The sequence below is a fragment of the Oncorhynchus keta genome, unplaced genomic scaffold, assembly GCF_023373465.1.
Source record: "Oncorhynchus keta strain PuntledgeMale-10-30-2019 unplaced genomic scaffold, Oket_V2 Un_contig_22214_pilon_pilon, whole genome shotgun sequence".
In the NCBI taxonomy this organism is placed as follows: domain Eukaryota; kingdom Metazoa; phylum Chordata; class Actinopteri; order Salmoniformes; family Salmonidae; genus Oncorhynchus; species Oncorhynchus keta.
The window spans coordinates 4847-23682 of record NW_026282806.1 but is presented as its reverse complement, the minus strand read 5'-3'; the positions used below and the strand labels follow the sequence as shown (position 1 = coordinate 23682).

Sequence of the window (18836 nt, the reverse complement as noted above, 5' to 3'; positions counted from 1 at the left end):
AGTTATAGTTAGGGTAGGTATAGTTAGGGTAGGTATAGTTAGGGTAGGTATAGTAAGGGTAGTTATAGTTAGGGTAGTTATAGTTAGGGTAGTTATAGTTAGGGTAGTTATAGTGAGGGTAGGTATAGTTAGGGTAGGTATAGTAAGGGTAGGTATAGTAAGGGTAGTTATAGTAAGGGTAGTTATAGTTAGGGTAGTTATAGTTAGGGTAGTTATAGTGAGGTAGGATAGGTAGTAGTATAGTGAGGTAGTTATAGTTAGGGTAGTTATAGTTAGGGTAGTTATAGTTAGGTAGTTATAGTTAGGGTAGTTATAGTTAGGGTAGTTATAGTAAGGGTAGTTATAGGTATTGGTGGAACAAACTCCCTCACGACGCCAGGACAGCGGAGTCAATCACCACCTTCCGGAGACACCTGAAACCCCACCTCTTTAAGGAATACCTAGGATAGGATAGAGTAATCCTTCTCACCCCCCCCCCTAAAAGATTTAGATGCACTATTGTAAAGTGACTGTTCTACTGGATGTCATAAGGTGAATGCACCAATTTGTAAGTCGCTCTGGATAAGAGCGTCTGCTAAATGACTTAAATGTTAAATGTAAATGTACCTCTTCTTGCCCAGGGCTGTCTGGTAGGTATAGTTATAGTTAGGGTAGTTATAGTTAGGGTAGTTATAGTTAGGGTAGTTATAGTTAGGGTAGTTATAGTTAGGGTAGTTATAGTTAGGGTAGGTATAGTTAGAGTTAGGGTAGTTATAGTGAGGGTAGTTATAGTGAGGGTAGTTATAGTTAGGGTAGTTATAGTTAGGGTAGTTATAGTTAGGGTGGTTATGGTTATGGTAGTTATAGTTAGGGTAGTTATAGTTAGGGTAGTTATAGTTAGGGTAGGTATAGTTATAGTTAGAGTAGTTATAGTTAGGGTAGTTATAGTTATAGTTAGGGTAGTTATAGTTATGGTAGGTATAGTTATATAGTTAGGGTAGATATAGTTAGGGTAGGTATAGTTAGGGTAGTTATAGTTATAGTTAGGGTAGTTATAGTTATGGTAGGTATAGTTATATAGTTAGGGTAGGTATAGTTAGGGTAGTTATAGTTAGGGTAGTTATAGTTAGGGTAGTTATAGTTATAGTTAGGGTAGTTATAGTTAGGGTAGGTATAGTTAGGGTAGTTATAGTTAGGGTAGGTATAGTTAGGGTAGTTATAGTTATAGTTAGGGTAGGTATAGTTAGGGTAGTTATAGTTAGGGTAGGTATAGTTAGGGTAGTTATAGTTAGGGTAGTTATAGTTAGGGTAGTTATAGTTAGGGTAGTTATAGTTAGGGTAGGTATAGTTAGGGTAGTTATAGTTAGGGTAGTTATAGTTACCTCTTCTTTGCTCAGGGGTCTGAAGCGTGTCTGGTAGCGGCTGAGCTCCACGTTGAGGCGATGGACGGTCATCTTCAGGCTGTCGTTCTCGTCGACCACCTCCTGGGCTTGCTGCCTCAGACTCAGCAGCTCTGCCTGTTCACCTACAGGGGAGCTACAGTCAGTGTCTGGTCCACACAGGAAGTACAATGCAGAACACGAGTCTCTCCACTCCCCTACCCAGTCTCTCACGGCCCCCAGTCTCTCCCTCCTCCACCCCAGTCTCTCACGGCCTCCAGTCTCTCACGGCCCCCAGTCTCTCTCGGCCCCTAGTCTCTCCCTCCTCCCCTCCTGTCTCTCACAGCCCACAGCCCCCAGTCTCTCACGGACCCCAGTCTCTTGCCTCCTCCCCCAAGTCTCTCCCGGCCCCAGTCTCTCACGGCCCCCAGTCTCTCCCGTCCCTCCACGGCTCCCAGTCTCTCCCGTCCCTCACGGCCCTCAGTCTCTCCCGACTGGCCCCCAGTCTCTCCACGGCCCCCAGTCTCTCACGGCCCCCAGTCTCTCACGGACCCCAGTCTCTCACAGACCCCAATTTCTCCCCCTCCCATCCCTCACAGCCCCAAGTCTCTCCCGGCCCCCAGTCTCCCGTCCCTCCGTCCCTCACGGCCCCTCAGTCTCTCCCGGCCCCCAGTCTCTCACGGCCCCCAGTCTCTCACGGCCCCCAGTCTCTCACGGACCCCAGTCTCTCACAGACCCCAATCTCTCGCAGACCCCAGTCTCTCGCAGACCCCAGTCTCTCGCAGACCCCAGTCTCTCGCAGACCCCAGTCTCTCGCTTCCTCCCCCCAGTCTCTCACTGCCCCCAGTCTCTCACGGCCCCAGTCTCTCACGGCCCCCAGTCTCTCACGTCCTCACAGCCCTCAGTCTCTCACGGCCCCCAGTCTCTCACGGCCCCAAGTCTCTCACGGACCCCAGTCTCTCACGGACCCCAATATCTCCCTCCTCCTCCCATCCCTCACGGCCCCAAGTCTCTCCCATCTCTCCCGGCCCCAGTCTCTCCCGTCCCTCACGGCCCCCAGTCTCTCCCGTCCCTCACGGCCCCCAGTCTCTCCCGTCCTCTCACAGCCCTCAGTCTCTCACGGCCCCCAGTCTCTCACGGAACCCAGTCTCTCACAGACCCCAATTTCTCCACGGACCCCAGTCTCTCACGGCCCCAGTCTCTCACGGACCCCAGTCTCTCACGGACCCCATTTCTCCCCTCCTCCTCCAGTCTCTCACGGCCCCCAGTCTCTCACGGCCCCCAGTCTCTCCACGGCCCCCAGTCTCTCCCATCCCTCACGGCCCCCAGTCTCTCCCCGTCTCTCACGGCCTCTCCAGTCTCTCCCGTCTCTCACGGCCCCCAGTCTCTCCTGTCCCTCACGGCCCCAGTCTCTCCCGTCCCTCACAGCCCTCAGTCTCTCACGGCCCCCAGTCTCTCACGGACCCCAGTCTCTCACGGACCCCAGTCTCTCACGGACCCCAGTCTCTCACAGACCCCAGTCTCTCACAGACCCCAGTCTCACACAGACCCCAGTCTCTCGCTTCCTCCCCCAGTCTATCCCCTCCTCCCCCAGTCTCTCACGGCCCCCAGTCTCTCCCGTCTCTCACGGCCCCCAGTCTCTCCCGTCTCTCACGGCCCCCAGTCTCTCCAGTCTCTCACGGCCCCCAGTCTCTCCCGTCTCTCACGGCCCCCAGGCTCTCTCGTCCCTCACGGCTCCCAGTCTCTCCTCGTCCTCACGGCCCCCAGTCTCTCCGTCCCTCACGGCCCCAGTCTCTCCCCGTCTCTCACAGCCCCCAGGCTCTCACGGCCCCCAGTCTCTCACGGACCCCAGTCTCTCACGGACCCCAGTCTCTCACAGACCCCAGTCTCTCACAGACCCCAGTCTCTCACAGACCCCAGTCTCTCACAGACCCCAGTCTCTCACAGACCCCAGTCTCTCGCCTCCTCCCCCCAGTCTATCCCCTCCTCCCCCAGTCTCTCCACGGCCCCAGTCTCTCACGGACCCCAGTCTCTCACGGACCCCAGTCTCTCACGGCCCCCAGTCTCTCACGGCCCCCAGTCTATCACGGACCCCAGTCTCTCACGGCCCCCAGTCTCTCCCGGACCCCAGTCTCTCACGGCCCTAGTCTCTCACGGAACCCAGTCTCTCACGGACCCCAATTTCTCACGGACCCCAGTCTCTCACGGCCCCCAGTCTCTCACGGACCCCAGTCTCTCACGGACCCCAATTTCTCCCCTCCTCTCCTCCAGTCTCTCACGGCCCCCAGTCTCTCACGGCTCCCAGTCTCTCACAGCCCCCAGTCTCTCCCGTCCCTCACGGTCCCCAGTCTCTCCCGTCTCTCACGGCTCCCAGTCTCTCCCGTCTCTCACGGCCCCCAGTCTCTCCCGTCCCTCCACGGCCCCCAGTCTCTCCCGTCTCTCACGGCCCCCAGTCTCTCCCGTCTCTCACGGCCCCCAGTCTCTCCAGTCTCTCACGGCCCCCAGTCTCCTCCCGTCTCTCACGGCCCCCAGTCTCTCTCACGCCCCCAGTCTCACGGCCCCCAGTCTCTCACGGACCCCAGTCTCTCCTGTCCCTCACGGGCCCCCAGTCTCTCACGGCCCCCAGTCTCTCACGGCCCCAGGGTTTTTCCCTTATCCTCCCTTCCACCCCCACCCAGGTCCTCTTCCTCTGCCCCCTCACCCCCCAGCATCCACCCCACCTGCTGTAGGGACAGGGCCTTGCTGAGTTCCCGCTCCAGACTCTGGACCCTCTGGTGGCCCTCTGCAGCTGCAGGCTCTGTTCTGTACACCTCTGCTCCAGCACCCTCCTGTCTGCCCCCAGGGCCTGGTTCTGCTCTGTTAAAGACCGAACCATCTCCTTCTGCATGTCCAGAACCTCTCTGTAGGCACTGCTGGCCTCTGAGTGTGACAAAGTGTATGGCACAGCACAGGAAGACACAACACACACACAGACAGAGACACACAGACAGAGACACACAGACAGAGACACACAGACAGAGACACAGACAGAGCAAAGAGGAAAAGGAAAGAAATAGAGTTATGATATATAATACTGTGAGGTCCAGACAACACAGATATATAATACTGTGAGGTCCAGACAACACAGATATATAATACTGTGAGGTCCAGACAACACAGATATATAATACTGTGAGGTCCAGACAACACAGATATATAATACTGTGAGGTCCAGACAACACAGATATATAATACTGTGAGGTCCAGACAACACAGATATAAATACTGTGAGGTCCAGACAACACAGATATATAATACTGTGAGGTCCAGACAACACAGATATATATACTGTGAGGTCCAGACAACACAGATATATAATAACACGTGAGGTCCAGACAACACAGATATATAACACTGTGAGGTCCAGACAACACAGATATAACACTAGGTCCAGACACAGATATATAACACTGTGAGGTCCAGACAACACAGATATATAATACTGTGAGGTCCAGACAACACAGATATATAACACTGTGAGGTCCAGACAACACATATATACATTGCACAACACAGATATATAACACTGTGAGGTCCAGACAACACAGATATATAACACTGTGAGGTCCAGACAACACAGATATATAATACTGTGATGCCTGAGACAACACAGATATATAACACTGTGAGGTCCAGACAACACAGATATATATTACTGTGAGGTCCAGACAACACAGATATATAATACTGTGAGGTCCAGACAACACAGATATATAATACTGTGAGGTCCAGACAACACAGATATATAACACTGTGAGGTCCAGACAACACAGATATATAATACTGTGAGGTCCAGACAACACAGATATATAATACTGTGAGGTCCAGACAACACAGATATATAATACTGTAGAGGTCCAGACAACACAGATATATAATACTGTGAGGTCCAGACAACACAGATATATAATACTGTGAGGTCAGACAACACAGATATATAATACTGTGAGGTCCAGACAACACAGATATATAATACTGTGAGGTCCCGACAACACAGATATATAATACTGTGAGGTCCAGACAACACAGATATATAATACTGTGAGGCCCAGACAAATACAGATATATAATACTGTGAGGCCCAGACAACACAGATATATAATACTGTGAGGGCCCAGATAACACAGATATATAATACTGTGAGGTCCAGACAACACAGATATATAATACTGTGAGGTCCAGACAACACAGATATATAATACTGTGAGGTCCAGACAACACAGATATATAATACTGAGAGGTCCATACAACACAGATATATAATACTGAGAGGTCCATACAACACAGATATATAATACTGTGAGGCCAGACAACACAGATATATAATACTGTGAGTCCAGACAACACAGATATATAATACTGTGAGGTCCAGACAACACAGATATATAATACTGTGAGGTCCAGACAACACAGATATATAATACTGTGAGGTCCAGACAACACAGATATATAATACTGTGAGGTCCTGACAACACAGATATAATACTGTGTACTGTGAGGTGACAAATACAGATATATATATACTGTGAGGCCCAGACAACACAGATATATAATACTGTGAGGCCCAGACAACACAGATATATAATACTGTGAGGTCCAGACAACACAGATATATAATACTGTGAGGTCCAGACAACACAGATATATAATACTGTGAGGTCCAGACAACACAGATATATAATACTGACTGAGGTCCAGACAACACAGATATATAATACTGTGAGGTCCAGACAACACAGATATATAGGATACTGTGAGGTCCAGACAACACAGATATATAATACTGTGAGGTCCAGACAACACAGATATATAATCCACTGTGAGGCCCAGACAACACAGATATATAATACTGTGAGGCCCAGACAACACAGATATACTGTGTACTCTACAGTGAGGCCCAGACAACACAGATATATAATACTGTGAGGTCCAGACAACACAGATATATAATACTGTGAGGTCCAGACAACACAGATATATAATACTGTGAGGTCCAGACAACACAGATATATAATACTGTGACAACACAGACTCTATAATACTGTGTCCATACAACTGTGACAGATATATATAATACTGGATGAGGTCCAGACAACACAGATATATAATACTGTGAGGTCCAGACAACACAGATATATAATACTGTGAGGTCCAGACAACACAGATATATAATACTGTGAGGTCCAGACAACACAGATATATAATACTGTGAGGTCCAGACAACACAGCTATATAATACTGTGAGGTCCAGACAACACAGCTATATAATACTGTGAGGTCCAGACAACACCTGTCCTGATGACTGTGTCCTGACTCTAAGGGTGACTGTGTCCTGACTCTAAGGGTGACTGTGTCCTGACTCTAATGATGACTGTGTCCTGACTGACTCTAAGGACGACTGTGTCCTGACTGACTCTAAGGATGACTGTGTCCTGACTGACTCTAAGGGTGACTGTGTCCTGACTGACTCTAAGGATGACTGTGTCCTGACTCTAAGGGTGACTGTGTCCTGACTCTAAGGACCACTGTGTCCTGACTCTAAGGACCACTGTGTTCTGACTCTAAGGACCACTGTGTCCTGACTCTAAGGATGACTGTGTCCTGACTCTAAGGGTGACTGTGTCCTGACTCTAAGGACCACTGTCTACCTGATGGTCCATCTCTCCTGCTTCCTGAACTCTTGGTCTTCTGGGCTGAAGACCTCTTCTTAGATGCACGGAAGCCGTCTTCTGTCAAATCTGAGAGAAGAAGTAGTTAAGGTGAACACACAGAGTCTGTGTAATTCCTCTCATCACCTCCCTCTGAAATATACAACTACTGGCAATTAGAAAGACAAAGAGAGGGGAGAGAACGAGAGGGGAGAGAAAGAGAGTGGATAGAGGAAGGGGAGAGAGAGAGAGAGAGAGAGAGAGAGAGAGAGAGAGAGAGGAGGGAGAGAGAGAGAAAGAGAGGATAGAGAGAGGGAGAGATAAGGAAGGGGAGAGAGAGAGAGAGAGAGAGAGAGAGAGAGAAGAGGAGAGAGAGAGAGAGAGAGAGAGAGAGGAAGGGAGAGAGAGAGAGAGAGAGAGAGAGAGAGAGAGAGAGAGGAAGGGAGAGAGAGAGGAAGGGGAGAGAGAGAGAGAGAGAGAGAGAGAGAGAGAGAGAGAGAGAGAGAGGGAGAGAGAGGGGAGAGAAAGAGAGTAGCTGCCCTCACAGTGTTAGACTGTTGGCTGATCTAGGCTAGGTGATAGAGAGCTGGTATGGAAAGGATGGGAATTATAATCCTACCATTTGGTAAATGAAATGGGAGTGTTTTCATAGGCGGTCTTCACTGGACCAAAGACAAGTCCTTACCTGGGGAAGGCATGCTTCTACGAGACCAAGATGAAGGCCTCTGCTCCAGTTTGGACGGTGTGGCCTGGGGGAGAGAGAGGGATTGTAAGAGGGATCATGAGAGAAAGAAAGAGAGAGAGATATGAATGCACAGTACAACTCCAGTCCTCCATTACCACCAAAAGCCCAACTCCAGTACTCCCAATACGACCAGGATGGGTTGATAATATGACCAGGATGGGTTGATAATAATATGACCAGGATGGGTTGATAATAATATGACCAGGATGGGTTGATAATAATATGACCAGGATGGGTTGATAATAATATGACCAGGATGGGTTGATAATATAACCAGGATGGGTTGATAATAATATGACCAGGATGGGTTGATAATAATATGACCAGGATGGGTTGATAATAATATGACCAGGATGGGTTGATAATATGACCAGGATGGGTTGATAATAATATGACCAGGATGGGTTGATAATAATATGACCAGGATGGGTTGATAATAACATGACCAGGATGGGTTGATAATAATATGACCAGGATGGGTTGATAATATAACCAGGATGGGTTGATTATATGACCAGGATGGGTTGATAATAATATGACCAGGATGGGTTGATAATAATATGACCAGGATGGGTTGATAATAATATGACCAGGATGGGTTGATAATAATATGACCAGGATGGGTTGATAATAATATAACCAGGATGGGTTGATAATAATATGACCAGGATGGGTTGATAATATGACCAGGATGGGTTGATAATAATATGACCAGGATGGGTTGATAATAATATGACCAGGATGGGTTGATAATAATATAACCAGGATGGGTTGATAATATGACCAGGATGGGTTGATAATATGACCAGGATGGGTTGATAATAATATGACCAGGATGGGTTGATAATAATATAACCAGGATGGGTTGATAATAATATGACCAGGATGGGTTGATAATAATATGACCAGGATGGGTTAATAATAATATGACCAGGATGGGTTGATAATAATATGACCAGGATGGGTTGATAATAATATGACCAGGATGGGTTGATAATATGACCAGGATGGGTTGATAATATGACCAGGATGGGTTGATAATAATATGACCAGGATGGGTTGATAATAATATGACCAGGATGGGTTGATAATATGACCAGGATGGGTTGATAATAATATGACCAGGATGGGTTGATAATAATATGACCAGGATGGGTTGATAATATGACCAGGATGGGTTGATAATAATATGACCAGGATGGGTTGATAATAATATGACCAGGATGGGTTGATAATAATATGACTAGGATGGGTTGATAATAATATGACCAGGATGGGTTGATAATAATATGACTAGGATGGGTTGATAATAATATGACCAGGATGGGTTGATAATAATATGACCAGGATGGGTTGATAATAATATGACCAGGATGGGTTGATAATAATATGACCAGGATGGGTTGATAATAATATGACCAGGATGGGTTGATAATAATATGACCAGGATGGGTTGATAATAATATGACCAGGATGGGTTGATAATAATATGACCAGGATGGGTTGATAATAATATGACCAGGATGGGTTGACCAGGATATATGACCAGGATGGGTTGATAATAATATAACCAGGATGGGTTGTTAATAATATAACCAGGATGGGTTGATAATAATATGACCAGGATGGGTTGATAATAATATGACCAGGATGGGTTGATAATAATATGACCAGGATGGGTTGATAATAATATAACCAGGATGGGTTAATAATAATATGACCAGGATGGGTTGATAATAATATAACCAGGATGGGTTGATAATAATATGACCAGGATGGGTTAATAATAATATAACCAGGATGGGTTGATAATAATATAACCAGGATGGGTTGATAATATGACCAGGATGGGTTGATAATAATATAACCAGGATGGGTTGATAATATGACCAGGATGGGTTGATAATAATATGACCAGGATGGGTTGATAATAATATGACCAGGATGGGTTAATAATAATATGACCAGGATGGGTTGATAATAATAGGACCAGGATGGGTTGTTAATAATATAACCAGGATGGGTTGATAATATGACCAGGATGGGTTGATAATAATATAACCAGGATGGGTTGATAATATGACCAGGATGGGTTGATAATATGACCAGGATGGGTTGTTAATATAACCAGGATGGGTTGTTAATAGGACCAGGACGGGTTGATAATACGACCAGGATGGGTTAATAATAATATGACCAGGATGGGTTGATAATAATATGACCAGGATGGGTTGATGATAATATGACCAGGATGGGTTGATAATATGACCAGGATGGGTTGATAATATGACCAGGATGGGTTGTTAATATAACCAGGATGGGTTGATAATATGACCAGGATGGGTTGATAATAATATAACCAGGATGGGTTGATAATATAACCAGGATGGGTTGATAATAGGACCAGGATGGGTTGTTAATAGGACCAGGACGGGTTGATAATACGACCAGGATGGGTTGATAATATGACCAGGATGGGTTGATAATATGACCAGGATGGGTTGATAATATAACCAGGATGGGTTGATAATATAACCAGGATGGGTTGATAATATAACCAGGATGGGTTGATAATAGGACCAGGATGGGTTGTTAATAGGACCAGGACGGGTTGATAATACGACCAGGATGGGTTGATAATATGACCAGGATGGGTTGATAATAATATGACCAGGATGGGTTGATAATAATATGACCAGGATGGGTTGATAATAATATGACCAGGATGGGTTGATAATACGACCAGGATGGGTTGATAATACAACCAGGATGGGTTGATAATATAACCAGTATGGGTTGATAATAGGACCAGGATGGGTTGTTAATAATATGACCAGGATGGGTTGATAATAACATGACCAGGATGGGTTGTTAATAATATGACCAGGATGGGTTGATAATACGCCCAGGATGGGTTGTTAATAACATGACCAGGATGGGTTGATAATAATATTACCAGGATGGGTTGATAATATGACCAGGATGGGTTGATAATAATATGACCAGGATGGGTTGATAATTCGACCAGGATGGGTTGATAATAATAGGACCAGGATGGGTTGATGATATGAACAGGATGGGTTGATTATATGACCAGGATGGGTTGATAATATTATGACCAGGATGTGTTGATAATATGACCAGGATGGGTTGATAATAATATGACCAGGATGGGTTGATAATTATGACCAGGATGGGTTGTTGATAATATGACCAGGATGGGTTGATAATAATATGACCAGGATGGGTTGATAATAATATGACCAGGATGGGTTGATAATATGACCAGGATGGGTTGATAATAATATGACCAGGATGGGTTGATGATATGAACAGGATGGGTTGATTATATGACCAGGATGGGTTGATAATATTATGACCAGGATGTGTTGATAATATGACCAGGATGGGTTGATAATAATATGACCAGGATGGGTTGATAATACGACCAGGATGGGTTGTTGATAATATGACCAGGATGGGTTGATAATAATATGACCAGGATGGGTTGATAATATGACCAGGATGGGTTGATAATAATATGACCAGGATGGGTTGATAATAATATGACCAGGATGGGTTGATAATAATGACCAGGATGGGTTGATAATATGACCAGGATGGGTTGATAATAACATGACCAGGATGGGTTGATAATAATATGACCAGGATGGGTTGATAATATGACCAGGATGGGTTGATAATAATATGACCAGGATGGGTTGATAATAATATGACCAGGATGGGTTGATAATATGACCAGGATGGGTTGATAATATTACCAGGATGGGTTGATAATATAACCAGGATTGTGCCTGTCTTCTGGACCAGGATGGGTTGATATGAAAACCAATGAACCAGAGAAATGGCATTGATGGGTCTCTACAGAAAAGTTGAAAAAAATCATTCAAAAATACTGATAAAATGACCAGGACAGTGGAATCATGGATCAGTAAGCTTCTTTAAAAACAATACCTGGATTGATTCAGATCACAAGCTAATATGACCTATTGGATGGGTTGATAATTTGTGCCGGGCAGGAGGTAATAAACCTAGCTGATTACTGAGTTGAGGCTGAGTAAAATGATCCAGATATGGAGAAGATAATGTGACCAAGTATAATTTATAATGTTGACCAGGATGGGTTGATAATCTCTCCACCAGGATGGGCCCCGTCTCTAATCCAGGATGCCCCGTCTGATCTCACGCTAATCCGCCCAGTCTCTCTCCGACGGCCTCCGCCCCGTCTCTGGGGCCTCCCGCCCCGTCTAATATGACCAGGATGGGTTGATAATCTCTCTCCAGGATGGGCCTCCGCCCCGTCTCTAATAACTAGGCCTCCGGATGGGTCTCTCCCAGTGGATCCGTTGATCTCTATGACCAGGATGGGTTGATAAAACGGCCTCCGCCCCGTAGAATCTCACCAGGATGGCCTAATAATCTGACCAGGATGGGTTGATAATCTCTATGACCAGGATGCCCCGTCTCTAATATGACCAGGATGGGTTGCCCCGTAATAAATCCAGGATCTTGACCCTAATGAGTTGGATGGTGTCTCCAAAGGCCTCCCAGTCTCTTGATAATAGCCTCCGCCCCGTCCAGGATGGGTTGATAATAATCTGACCAGGATCCGCCCCGTCTCTCTCTCAACGGCCTCACGCCCCGTCTATGACCAGGATCCGGCTGTCTCTCTCCACACAACGGCCTCCGCCCCGTCTCTCTCCCACAACGGCCTCTTCGGATGTCTGATATCCCGAAACGGCCTCCGCCCCGTCTCTCTCCTAGGGCCTCCGCCCCGTCTCTCCAGAACGGCCTCCGCCCCGTCTCTCTCAGGATGGCCTCCGCCCCGTCTCTCTCCACAGTGGCCTCCGCCCCGTCTCTATGACCAGGAACGCCTCCGCCCCGTCTCTGACCTGTAGGACGGCCTCCGCCCCGTCTGACCACTACGGCCTCGCCCCGATCTCTCTCCACCAGGAAGCCTCCCTTTGTCTCTCTCACCAGGTAATCCGCCCCGTCTGGATCTCCTGGAGGCCTCCGACCCGTCTCTCTGAAACGGCCTCCGCCCCGTCTCTCCCTACGGCCTCGCCCCGTCTCTTCCACAACGGCCTCCGCCCGTCTCTCTCCTTACGCCTCCGCCCCGTCTCTCTCACAACGGCCTCCGCCCTGTCTCTCTCCAAAACAATACCCGTCTCTCTCCGCTACGGCCTCCGCCCCGTCTCTCCCGTACGGCCTCCGCCGTCTCTCTCTCCACAACGGCCTCCGCCCCGTCTCTCTCCACAACGGCCTCCGCCCCGTCTCTCTCCACAACGGCCTCCGCCCCGTCTCTCTCCGCTACGGCCTCCGCCCCGTCTCTCTCCGCTAGGCCTCCGCCCCGTCTCTCCGCTAGGCCTCGCCCCGTCTCTCCAAAGGCCTCCGCCCCGTCTCTCTCCATAATGGCCTCCGCGTCTCTCCACAACTGCCTCCCGGCCTCCGGACTCCCCCGTCTCTCTCACTACGGCCTCCGCCCCGTCTCTCTCCACAACGGCCTCCGCCCCGTCTCTCCCACTACGGCCTCCGCCCCGTCTCTCTCCACAACGGCCTCCGCCCCGTCTCTCTCCACAACGGCCTCCGCCCCGTCTCTCCACTCAACGGCCTCCGCCCCGTCTCTCTCCACAACGGCCTCCGCCCCGTCTCTCTCCGCTACGGCCTCCGCCCCGTCTCTCTCCACTCGGCCTCCGCCCCGTCTCTCTCCCACTACGGCCTCCGCCCCGTCTCTCTCACTACGGCCTCCGCCCCGTCTCTCCACTACGGCCTCCGCCCCGTCTCTCTCCACTACGGCCTCCGCCCCGTCTCTCTCCACTACGGCCTCCGCCCCGTCTCTCTCCACTAACGGCCTCCGCCCCGTCTCTCATAGGCCTCTCCTCCACACAACGGCCTCCGCCCGTCTCTCTCCCGCTACGGCCTCCGCTGTCTCTCTCCCACTAACCTCCGCCCCGTCTCTCTCCACAACGGCCTCCGCCCCGTCTCTCTCCACTGGCCTCCGCCCCGTCTCTCTCCACCGGCCTCCGCCCGTCTCTCTCCACTAACGGCCTCCGCCCCGTCTCTCCACTAGGCCTCCGCCCCGTCTCTCTCCCACTACGGCCTCCGCCCCGTCTCTCTCTAACGGCCTCCGCCCCGTCTCTCTCCACAGTCACTAACCTCTGTCTCTCTCCACTACGGCCTCCGCCCCGTCTCTCTCCCACAGCGGCCTCCGCCCCTACATCTCTCTCACAACGGCCTCCACCCCGTCTACTCTCCACTAACCCTCTTCCCCCATCTATACACTACGGCCTCACTAGTCTCTCTCCACAACGGCCTCCATATTACTCTCAATTACCTCCACTAACCTCTTCCCCATCTATACATAGTCACTAACTCTACCTACATATTACCTCAATTACCTCCACTAACCTCTACCCCCATCTATACATAGTCACTAGCTCTACCTACATATTACCTCAATTACCTCCACTAACCTCTACCCCCATCTATACATAGTCACTAACTCTACCTACATATTACCTCCACTAACCTCTACCCCCATCTATACATAGTCACTAACTCTACCTGCATATTACCTCAATTACCTCCACTAACCTGTTCCCCCATCTATACACAGTCACTAACTCTACCTGCATATTATCAATTACCTCCACTAACCTCTACCCCCATCTATACATAGTCACTAACTCTACCTACATATTACCTCCCACTAACCTCTACCCCATCTATACATAGTCACTAACTCTACCTACATATTACCTCCACTAACCTCTTCCCCCATCTATACATAGTCACTAACTCTACCTGCATATTACCTTACCTCCACTAACTTCTAAAGTAGTGCACTATATAGGGAATAGGGTGCCATAGGGCTCTGGTCTAAAGTAGTGCACTATAGGGAATAGGGTGCCATAGGGCTCTGGTCTAAATAGTGCACTATATAGGGTGCTATAGGGCTCTGGTCTAAAGTAGTGCACTATATAGGGTGCCATAGGCTCTGGTCTAAAGTAGTGCACTATATAGGGAATAGGGTGCCATAGGCTCTCTGGTCTAAAGTAGTGCACTATATAGGTGCCATAGGGCTCTGGTCTAAAGTAGTGCACTATGTAGGGAATAGGGTGCTATAGGGCTCTGGTCTAAAGTAGTGCACTATAGAATAGGTGCTATAGGGCTCTGGTCTAAAGTAGTTGCACTATGTAGGGAATAGGGTGGGGCTCTGGTCTAAAGTAGTGCACTATATAGGGAATAGGGTGGCATAGGGCTCAGGTCTAAAGTAGTGCACTATATAGGGAATAGGGTGCCATTCGGGACGCATTCCCAATTTCACCATCAGTCAGAATGTTAGCAAATATGACAAGGCTATTATAAACCTCCCCTTCCCTGTCCAGACACCGCAGCAGGGGACGAAGAGAGGGAAAAAGAGAGAGAGAGGCAGAGAGAGAGAGACAGAGATAGAAAAGAGGCAGAAAGAGAGAGAGAGGCAGAGAGAGAAGAGAGGCAAATAGAGAAAGAGAGACAGAGAGAGAGAGGCAGAGAGAACGAGAGGCAGAGAGAGAAAGAGGCAGAGAGAGAAAGAGGCAGAGAGAGAGAGGCAGAGAGAGAAAGAGGCAGAGAGAGAGAGAAGAGGCAGAGAGAGAAAGAGGCAGAGAGAGGCAGAGAGAGAACGAGAGGCAGAGAGAGAGAAGAGAGGCATATAGAGTAAGAGGCAGAGAGAGAAAGAGGCAGAGAGAGAAAGAGGCAGAGAGAGAAGAGGCAGAGAGAGAAAGAGGCAGAGAGAGAAAGTGGCAGAGAGAGAAAGAGGCAGAGAGAGAAGAGGCAGAGAGAGAAAGAGAGGCAGAGAGAGAACAGAGGCAGAGAGAGAAAAGAGGCAGAGAGAGAAAGAGGCAGAGAGAGAAAGAGGCAGAGAGAGAGAGAGAAAGAGGCAGAGCGAGAAAAAAAAGAGGCAGAGAGAGAAAGACGGCAGAGAGAGAAGAGAGAGGCAGAGAGAAAGAGGGAGAAAGAGAGGCAGAGAGAGAACGAGGGCAGAGAGAAAAAGAGAGAAATCAGAGGCAGAGAGAGAAAGAGAGGCAGATAGAGGCAGAAGGAGAAAAAGATAGGCAGAGACCCAGAGAGAGAACGAGAGGCAGAGAGAGAGAAGAGGTCCTTCCAGTGTAGGCAGGGAATAGGCAGAGAGAAAGATACCCAGAGAGAGAGAATGAGAGGCAGAGAGAGAAACGAGACAGAGAGAGAACGAGAGACAGAGAGAGAAAGAGAGGCAGAGAGAGAACGAGACTAGATTCCCTAAAGAGGCAGAGACATTTGAGCAGAGAGAGCCCCTGAGGCAGAGAGAGGAAAGAGAGGCAGAGAGAGGAGAGGCAGAGGGAACATTCAGAGAGAGAATGAGAGGCAGAGCAGAGATAGAATGAGAGGCAGAGAGAGAAAGAGAGGCAGAGAGAGAAGAGAGGCAGAGGAGGCAGAGAGGAGAAGAGGCAGAGAGAAAAGAGGCAGAGAGAGAAAGAGGCAGATAGAGAGAAAGAGAAAGAGGCAGAGAGAAGAGGCAGAGAGAGAAGAGGCAGATGAGAAAGCAGAGAGAGAAAGAGAGAGAAGACTGGAACCAAAACCCTATAACCTACTTTTGCTCAGTGTTTCTGGGTCCTTCAGTGTACAGGGAATGTGGTTTTTACCCAGACAGTCAGTTCCTCAGACAAATGGACAGACTGACTCAATTTCTCCCAAATGGACACTAATTCTATATAGTGCATAACATTTGGTATCACTGGTCCAGAGTGCTGTATACAGCAGCATCACTATATAGGTAATGAAAGTATAGGCTCTGTCAGTAGTGTCTCAAATAACTCTGGTCTAAAGTATCCTCTTATTCGTCCCAAATGGAACACCAGTCCCTACATAGTGCACTACACTTAAGACCAGGGTTTCATTTAGGGAGGCTCCCTGGTCTTAAGTAGTGCACTATATAGAGAGCATCAGAGTCTTCAGACGTGGTCTCCAGTAGTGCACTATATAGGGAATAGGGCCCAAATGGAACTGGTCAATAGTGCACCACTTAGACCAGGCCTTTAAAGGCTCTAGTACCACTATATAGGGAATAGGGCTCTGGTCTAAAGTAGTGCACTATATAGGGAATAATTTAGGTAGTGCATACAATCTCTCTCAGGAAAAAAATGACAGCAGAAAGATTTTGAAAAAATAAGTGTTTTACCCCTTCTGAACTGGTGTTTTGGAAACATCTGTTGACCCTCAGCTTCCTCTGGAAAACAGGCTATATTAATTATGGAAACATCTGTTGAACCTCAGCTTCCTCTGGAATACAGAGCTATATTAATTATGGAAACATCTGTTAGCCTCAAACCTCTGGAATACAGAGCTATATTAATTATGGAAACATCTGTTTAACCTCAGCTTCCTCTGGAATACAGGCTATATTATTATGGAAACATCTATTTGAACCTCAGCTTCCTCTGGAATGTATATTAATTATGGAAACATCTGTTGAACCTCAGCTTCCTCTGGAAAACAGAGCTATATTAATTATGGAAACATCTGTTGAACCTCAGCTTCCTCTGGAAAACAGAGCTATATTAATTATGGGGTATCTGATGAACCTCAGCTTCCTCTGGAATACAGAGCTATATTAATTATGGAACATCTGTTGAACCTCAGCTTCCTCTGGAATACAGAGCTATATTAATTATGGAAACATCTGTTGAACCTCAGCTTCCTCTGGAATACAGAGCTATATTAATTATGGAAACATCTGTTGAACCTCAGCTTCCTCTGGAATACAGAGCTATATTAATTATGGAAACATCTGTTGAACCTCAGCTTCCTCTGGAATACAGAGCTATATTAATTATGGAAACATCTGTTGAACCTCAGCTTCCTCTGGAAAACAAAGCTATATTAATTATGGAAACATCTGTTGAACTTCAGCTTCCTCTGGAATACAGAGCTATATTAATTATGGAAACATCTGTTGAACCTCAGCTTCCTGGAATACAGAGCTATATTAATTATGGAAACCTCCTCAGCTGGAAAACAGAGCTATATTAATTATGGAAACATCTGTTGAACCTTTAGACTCAAGCTTCCTCTGGAATACAGAGCTATATTAGTATGGAAACATCTGATGAACCTCAGCTTCCTCTGGAATACAGAGCTATATTAATTATGGAAACATCTGTTGAACCTCAAGCTTCCTCTGGAATACAGAGCTATATTAATTATGCGAGCATCTGTTGAACCTCAGCTTCCTCTGGAAAACAGAGCTATATTAATTATGGAAACATCTGTTGAACCTCAGCTTCCTCTGGAATGCATTCTATTAATTATGGAAACATCTGATGAACCTCAGCTTCCTCTGGAATACAGAGCTATATTAATTATGGAAACATCTGTTGAACCTCAGCTTCCTCTGGAATACAGAGCTATATTAATTATGGAAACATCTGTTGAACCTCAGCTTCCTCTGGAATACAGAGCTATATTAATTATGGAAAAATCTGTTGAACCTCAGCTTCCTCTGGAATACAGAGCTATATTAATTATGGAAACATCTGTTGAACCTCAGCTTCCTCTGGAATACAGAGCTATATTAATTATGGAAACATCTGTTGAACCTCAGCTTCCTCTGGAATACAGAGCTATATTAATTATGGAAACATCTGTTGAACCTCAGCTTCCTCTGGAAAACAGAGCTATATTAATTATGGAAACATCTGTTGAACCTCAGCTTCCTCTGGAATACAGAGCTATATTAATTATGGAAACATCTGTTGAACCTCAGCTTCCTCTGGAAAACAGAGCTATATTAATTATGGAAACATCTGTTGAACCTCAGCTTCCTCTGGAAAACAGAGCTATATTAATTATGGAAACATCTGTTGAACCTCAGCTTCCTCTGGAATACAGAGCTATATTAATTATGGAAACATCTGTTGAACCTCAGCTTCCTCTGGAAAACAGAGCTATATTAATTATGGAAACATCTGTTGAACCTCAGCTTCCTCTGGAAAACAGAGCTATATT

General features: G+C 47.1%; 1 protein-coding gene across 1 annotated transcript; it reads right to left on the bottom strand.

Annotated features, from left to right (window-relative positions):
- Positions 1-1361: 1361 nt before the first annotated feature.
- On the bottom strand, positions 1362-17062 carry LOC127921373 (centrosomal protein of 89 kDa-like; the record flags this gene model as incomplete). The annotated part of the gene is made up of 5 exons (XM_052505063.1): positions 17015-17062; positions 7731-7796; positions 7046-7135; positions 4079-4277; positions 1362-1515 (listed from the first exon to the last, which is right to left on the bottom strand). Coding segments are annotated over exons 2-5 (456 nt in total), but the record flags the coding sequence as incomplete, so codon positions are not given.
- Between the last annotated feature and the right edge of the window lie 1774 nt (positions 17063-18836).